At 39.4% G+C, this 7,840-nt stretch overlaps 1 protein-coding gene across 1 annotated transcript; it reads right to left on the minus strand.

The window, feature by feature from the left end:
• Positions 1–4,237: 4,237 nt before the first annotated feature.
• Positions 4,238–7,003, minus strand: LOC142357805 (uncharacterized). The gene has a single exon (XM_075409327.1). The coding sequence runs from the start codon at positions 7,001–7,003 to the stop codon at positions 4,238–4,240; it is 2,766 nt and encodes a 921-aa protein (XP_075265442.1).
• Between the last annotated feature and the right edge of the window lie 837 nt (positions 7,004–7,840).

The raw sequence follows: 7,840 nt of genomic DNA on the forward strand, positions 1-7,840 counted from the left end.
AACAAAAAAGTTAAAATTCATATCAATATCAAGGTTGCAACACGTCCAGGATTTCTTCAGAACCTTTGATCAGGACATAAGTTCTTTGCCTCATGTTTGACCCAAAATTAAGCAACAAAATTTTTGATTTCCTATTTTGCGTCATAATTGATGATGTGGACTCCTTGTCCCAGTGGACAATATCTGTTGACTAGATAGCTAAAATGAAATTCGATGACATTCTTGTAACAGCTATAAACCAAAAAGCTCTCTAAGGAAAAATTTTCTTGGATGTTTTCAATACAATGTTGGAGTTTTTTTCAGTCAAGTGAAAAACAATGGCAATGTTTTTATAATTTATAACTGTGACTGAATATGGTTTTGTAAACAATTGCCTTTTCAAAATAGCTCTCAGATTCTTGCAAGAACTTCATAATTGTTTGGTCTGCCTGATGAGAGGTGTTATAATCTCGTAATCATCAAAACATTTTCACAAGGTGTTAAATTATCTAAAAAATAGCATTGAAGGCTGAAATGAGCAAAAAGATTTTGTTTTCGATTATTAGATTTAAGCCCTTGTTGTGTCAAATGCTTATTTACAAAGATGGATACTCATTTGGCTCTTTGTACAACCGACAAAACAATTTTTTGGCTATCAGTGACAAAACAATCTTTTTTGTTATTATGAAAAGTCGTCAGTTTTTATCTAATAGTGATTTGAAATTCTTTAGAAAAGAAAGTTTGCAAGAAAGTTAAATCGATTAAGATGAATGATGCAGCGTGCAGATAAGCATAACTCAAATAAAGAATTGGTCAGAAAACAGGTTAAGTTCAATCTAAAAATGTGATATTCTTTTTCATCAGAATCGTGAATAAGTTGTCAATACAAGCTTGCTATGTTAGCAGTTAGTCCAGTTCCAAAAAGATATAAAAATCAAAGCTACGAATTTGACCCTCTAAATAAATAGAAAAGTCATATGTGAAATTGAGCAGAAACTACAGACGGGGAAAGAGGTGGAGAAAGATAGATGGATAACAAGGAAAAGAAAAGGAAGAAAAGGAGAGAGAAATAAGGAAAGAAATAAAAGAGAACGAGTAAGAAAATTAGAGAGAGGAAGATGACAACAAATTTTAATCTCTTTACCAGTCGCGATTGGGTATTGATCATCTGAGCCGGACTTTGAACATAGTTAATTTGCACACTGAGCTTCCAACACACCCCCCCCCCCCCCCCCCCCCCCTCAGTCACCGCCTAAAAACCAACCCCAGCGTAACACCATCGCCATACATTAGTACAACTAACCCTTAACCCTCCCCCCTCCCCCTCCCCCATCCCTCGCACTCCTCAACAACTACCGTATGGTGTGAAAAGCAAAGCCAAGCTGGGGTGCATCTCTGACTAAATAGAATCCTGTATAGGTATATGTCTCTGTAGCTGGTATAACGAGTAGCCTTTTAAGCCCAACAAGTAAAAGTCAGGGGCTAACAAACAGGGGTATGCCTTGGGATTAAAACGCTCTTTAGCAGTGGTGTGCCTGGGGTTAGCTTTGGCGATTAGTGGCTATAAAGCGGGACTTTCCCCAGAAATTATCAACTCCAGGGCTGAAGATAAAAGCAAAACATTGGGAAACAATTTGTACTCTAATTTCATTCAGCCGCTTTTTTGCTCCCTCTAATGCTGGGAGGGATTCATAAAACACTGGACTTTCTAGATTATTTTTGAGATAATATTGTTTCAAAAAGGGTCCACTGTATTTTATATACTGAAACGTCAGCAAATATAAAAAGATCTTAAAATTGTGCAAAAATTTTCTGAAAATTCTGCCTTGGTTACTGTAGTGAAAACATATTTCTAGCATTGAAAAAGTCAAATTCAGATGTTTTGTTTCCATGTTTTTGGTAACTGACAGTTAGCAATGTGGGACATAAAGTCAAGTTTTTTGCGGCAAATCATCTTAACTTCCATATTTAGCCATCTTGAAGTTGCATCCGCAACATGCTCCACGGGGGCAACAGGAATAAGAGGATAAAACACGAATAAATCCACCAAATAAATATGTTTCCAATTCCAGTTAGAATCCATAAACCCAAATTAAATTGAATAAAAACTATATGCAACCCCCTTTGCCTAAAACCGGAGCGCAAAAAATATCAACAAAAAGCTAATCAGCGAAAACACGGGCGAGACCGGACACGGGGCGGACGAAGGTGCCGTAAGCCGTTTTCACTTTAACTACTCTGTTGTTACCATCTCGTCCAGGGAACACTTCTTCTACTCTTCCCAGAGGCCAAATACCACGTGGGGTGAAGTCTTTCAGGATCCACACCACATCGTTGACTTTGAGTGAATTCCCGGCGTTTTCGGTCCATTTTGGTCGCTTTATCAAGGTCGGTAGGTATTCCCGGACCAGTCTCCTCCAGATGTGGTTGAGGAATTGTTGAAAATTTTTCCAAGACTTCATGTTAGCTGGCTTGGTTGACGGGAAGATACCAGGGGGAAGAGAGTTGTAAGGACGCTGAAGTAGAAAATGGTTTGGCGTCAATGTTTCTTCGTTTTCCATGGCGTCCGACACGTTTGTAAGTGGTCTGGAGTTCATCATAGCTTCTGCTTCAACCATGATTGTGTGGAAAACGTCAAAAGTAAACTTTCTTGACCCTAGAATGATCAGGAGCGTCCGCTTGACACTCTGGATCAGCCGCTACCAAGCGCCGCCAAAATGAGGGCCATAAAGTGGGTTGAAGTGTCACTTGGTGTTCTGTGCTGCAAGTGCTTTGTTAATTTTATCCTTGTCGAGATCATTCAGACACCTTTTGAGTTCTTCTTTGGCACCAACAAAAGTCTTACCGTTGTCACTGTACAAATCAGCGGGCTGACATCTTCGCGAAGTGAAGCGGCGGTAGGCGTTCAGAAAAGTGTCTGTATTCAAATCTGGACAGGTTTCCAAATGAACAGCTCGCGTTACCAGACAAGTAAAGATGAGGCCGTAGTGTTTCTGAAACTTATCCTTTTCTTCCTCAATGTAAAATGGGCCGAAAAAGTCTAATCCGCAGTTGGCAAATGTAAATTGTTTGTTTTCAGTCGGGAAGCGGCAATCAGGTAGCGGTGCCATAAAAGTCTCAATGTTTTGCGGTTCGAAACGTCGACAAAGTAAGCATTTGTATCTAATGCTCTGCAGTGTTCTGCGGAGACCAATTACGTAGTACCTTTGCTGTACAAAAGCCTTAGTGGCTTCTGTTCCCTGATGCACACAGATGCGATGGGCATGTTCGAGGTATAAACGACAAATGTGATCTTTTGCATGAAGTACTATTGGCCGCTTGGCCAACTCGAGTTCACTGGGAGCAAAAATTAGCCTTCCACAGACGCATAATATACCGTTCTTATCAAGCATTGGGTTTAACGACCTGTGTTTGAATTTCGGGTCCAGTTTACGGCTACTTTTTAGCAACTCGATGACGGTTGGGAAGCTATTGACTTGCGACATTTGTATCAAGTAAGATTTTGATAATTCAATGTCTTCAACAGTGTATTGATGGTGATTGTCACGCTGTTTTTTCGCTCTGTAGATCAGATTGAAAACAGTAGCTATCGTTAGCAAAATCTTTGTCCATGTTGAAAACTGTTTAGGGTCGAGTAATGGTTTCTTGGTTCTTAAGGCAGATCGTGTTGTTGCAGCACAAATCGGCGTTTGCTTTGTAGGTCTACAAAAGACATCATTTGTGTTGAGAAAATCTGGTGGCTTAAACCATTTTGCTTCAATTTCCTTGGGTTCTAAACCACGAGTACCATGATCAGCTGGGTTTAAGTTTGTCGCAATATGGTTCCAATTGTCAGGTTTGCTTTTTTTTTTATTTCTGCAATGCGATTAGCAACAAAAACTGGTTGCTTCTTGGAAGAACCAATCCAGTCAAGGACAACTTGACTATCCGTCCAATAAAAAACATTGCTGATTTCAACAGAGAGTTCATGTCTAACAAAATTCAGGAGTCGAACACCTGTGACAGATGCCTCTAGTTCCAACTTTGGAACGCTCAACTGTTTTACGGGCGCTACTTTGCATTTCCCGATCACGAATGCAGTTTGTACTTCGTTGCTGGTCTTATTCAAGCTCCTGAGGTAGACAACAGCACACGTTGCAACAATCGATGCATCAACAAAAACATGCAACTGGTTCTCTGTCTCCAGTAGATTCTGTGTTGTCATCTGTCGTTGAATTTCAAGTTGAGGCATAGAGTGATAACTGTTAAGGAGCTTTTGTTAGGGATGTAGAAGTTCAATTGCGAGTGGCTCGTCCCATTTTCTACCTAACTTCCAAAGCTGCTGAAGAAGAATTTTGAACTTTATTGTCATTGGGCCAAGAAACCCAATTGGGTCAAAAATCGATGACACCAGACTGAAAAGTTTCCGTTGAGTGTATTGTTCAGCTTCTTTAGGGAATTCTCCTAGGGATTTCATGAAAAATGTATCTTTTTCAAGGTTCCATTTTTGTCCGAGGACTCTTGTTTCACTCTTGGGCTCCTCGAGGTCTTCTGGAGTAATACACTGAAGAGCCTGTTGATGATTTGACAGGAATTTTGTGAGGCGGAAACCACCGGCTCTCAGGCAGTTCTTTACTTCAAATGCAGTCGCGTTGGCATTTTCAGGAGAGTCGAAGGACTGGATGTAGTCATCCATATAAAAATAAGACTTTATAGCGCTCTGTGCTTTTGGATATGTCTCGACGTTGTCCTCTGCGCATCTGTTTAAGACAAAAATTGCACAAGATGGTGAGCAAGTTGCACCGAAAATCAATCTGGTGAATTGAAACTGTCGCACATCGTTGTCAATAGACCATAGGAAACGTAGTGCAGATTGATCTTCATTTCGGATGCCGATTTGCATAAACATTCCTTCAATGTCTGCCAAAATAGCAATAGGTTTTTCACGAAATCTGACCAAAATTCCTATTAGACTGTTTAAGAGGTCTGGTCCTGTTAGAAGATTGGAATTTAGTGACTCGCCTTTGAATTTTGACGCTGCATTGGCGACACGACGCACTTTGTTTGGTTTGTTTGCGCTTTGAACAGGGTGATGCGGCAAGTACCATAATTTCTCAGGGGCTGGGTCTGTCATTTCCACTGGCTTGACGTAATTTTTCTCGAGATCTGTGACAAGAGTCTGTTGGTACATATCACTTAGTTTTGAATCATTATTAAGTCGTTTGTTCAAACTGTTTAGCTGACTGAGGGCAGAAAAATAGTTATTTTGAAGATTGGCAGGTACTTTCCATGGAAGACCTATTTCATACCTTTCCCCTGTGTGGTTGATAGTACTCTCAAGTATTCGAATGGCAGAATTTTCATCTTCAGTGATAGTAATATCTTCTTTTCTGGTACCATCGTTCTCTATTGACCAAAATTCTTGTATCAAATTGTCCAAGGGTTGTTCTGGACTTTTCCGACAGACATGGTATACAAATACTTTCGATTTATTAGAAGATTTTGAAGAGCAGTTTCCTAGTGTGTTCAGGTACTCTCCTGCAAGTGTCCATCCAAGCTTTGTCTTTACTCCGAAGGGGCGGATTTCGGTGCCTTGAATTACTTCAGTAGGATGCGTAAAGGCAAAAGCATTGACACCAAGGAGTGCTCCAATCTTACCTTCGGCAATGTCTGGGAAATATATGTGTCGAAGTTCATTGAATGCATCGCAAACATAGTTTAGCTCAGTGACATTGGCTGCATTAACGTTTAATGTAGGGGTGCTGTAGGCTCTGGATATTTGGAACTTTTCATCAAACTGATTGAAAGGGCAAACTGTTATTGGTTGCTTTATTTTTGATAGGGGCATTTCGTAATCAACGCTTAGATATTGAACAGTAGTTGAAGATTGATATTCGCGTGGGAGTTCCAGGTAGTTAGAAACAGCATCTAATAAAAACGTAAACTGACTGCCGGGGTCAATGAGAGCATACGTGTCGAATACTTTATCTTCTTTGATAAAGGATACTGGCAGCAGCTGTAACTGCTCAAACCAATATTTCGGTGTACTGGATATTTGGTTGACATTGAAATTTTGGCTGGTAGAAGGTCCATTCAAATTCGCACGTTTCGATGACTGTTGATTATTATTATTTCCGAAATTTTTTCCATACCTGAGATTGCTTTTGGGTTTGAATTGTGTTAATTTATTCTGAGTTGCTTCAATACTTTTTTGCGTTTGTGAGTTGTTGTCGTCTTTCGATGACCAATTTTGTTGACCTGAGGTTTTAGTTTGCTGTTGGACGTTGCTGGTAGTGAAAGCGGCATGTGTTTTGCTGAATTGTTTAGCTGGATTATGTAGTGTTGTATGGTGAAAACCATTACACACTTGACAACGTTTCGAGGAGGGACAAGTGTCTCTGCGATGTTGATTACTTAGACAGTTTGTACACAAGCTATTTTTCTGGATAGTTTGAAATCGACCTTCAGGGGACAATTTATGGTAGTCTGAACAAGTTGCAACAAAATGCGGTTTGTGACATTGAACACAATTTGTGTGCTTGTTTGCAAACTGTTGCTCATTTTTCGAACCGTTGTGATTAACCTTTCCTTGATCTAAATCGTTCCTTTGAGAATGTCTTGCAGTTGTTTGCTTAAACTGTTCTTGAACCGATTGTTGTGCTGTCACAGCAGGAGAATTACCGTTTTTGTTGTGATTGAAGGTACTGGTTCTATTTTCCTGGTTTACTTTGTCATAAACCCTTGCTTGAACATCAAGCCATTTTTGAAACTCAACAAGGGTAGTTGTTGTAACATTCTCTGTCAGGGTGTATTCAGTCCATTTAAGAAGCAAATTGTGGGGAATTTTTTCCTTCGCTTTCCTCAATAAAGTAGACGATTGAAGGTCGGCTTGAAAACCTAGGTTCTGAAAAGCCTGGACTAGTCTCTTTAGAAATGAAGAGAATGCTATGAAGGATTGCTTGTTGTAAGAACTGTTACATTTCCAGCTCTCTAATTGGTTGATAAAAGCGTTGACAACAACTGAAGGGTCGCCAAAGTGGCTCATTATCTCGTTGAGGTTTGTATTATAATAGGATGGATCACAAGAGTAAGCATGTATCAGATCCTTTGCCTTACCCGACACTGAATTCTGTAGGTAGGTTATTCTGTGTGTGTCAGTAATTGAAATGTTATTGTGAACCATTGAGAAAAAATTATTTATCCACTCGTGATAGTGCATGGGGTTACCATTAAAATTTTGCAATTTTAATGGTGGTAATTTGATCGAGCATTTTAGGTCGACAGATGTTGGCTGAAGTTCACTATTGATCACGTCGGGGTCACCATTAATATGTAGTGAAAACATATTTCTAGCATTGAAAAAGTCAAATTCAGATGTTCTGTTTCCATGTTTTTGGTAACTGACAGTTAGCAATGTGGGACATAAAGTCAAGTTTTTTGCGGCAAATCATCTTTACTTCCATATTTAGCCATCTTGAAGTTGCATCCGCAACAGTTACTTTTATATGACAAAGCAATAGAGAAATACTGCCTCAGTTTATAATTAATTCGTTGTTCTAGATTCAACTTACATGAAACTTACTGACTCAGATAATATCACCAGCTTTTGAATCATCTTTCCATTTGATTGCTCTTTCCATTTTATAGATTGAAAATTTTGTAATTTAAGCATTGGTCCATAAACACCTCTGCAATCAAAAAGATTTTTCGTTTTTTTTTATTATAATCACCTCAACCCCCCCCCCCCGCCTGCATGGAAATATAGCCCCCCATTATGACAAGTTTACCTTGATTGGCAAGAGAGGGGGTATATGCGAAATGGGAAAGATATTTTTTAAGCAACTAAGCTGTAAAAAGTGTTTTCTTTTGAGTGAAGGTACTG

The sequence above is a fragment of the Convolutriloba macropyga genome, unplaced genomic scaffold, assembly GCF_964194025.1.
Source record: "Convolutriloba macropyga unplaced genomic scaffold, txConMacr16.3 SCAFFOLD_2448, whole genome shotgun sequence".
Classification (NCBI taxonomy): Eukaryota; Metazoa; Xenacoelomorpha; order Acoela; family Convolutidae; genus Convolutriloba; species Convolutriloba macropyga.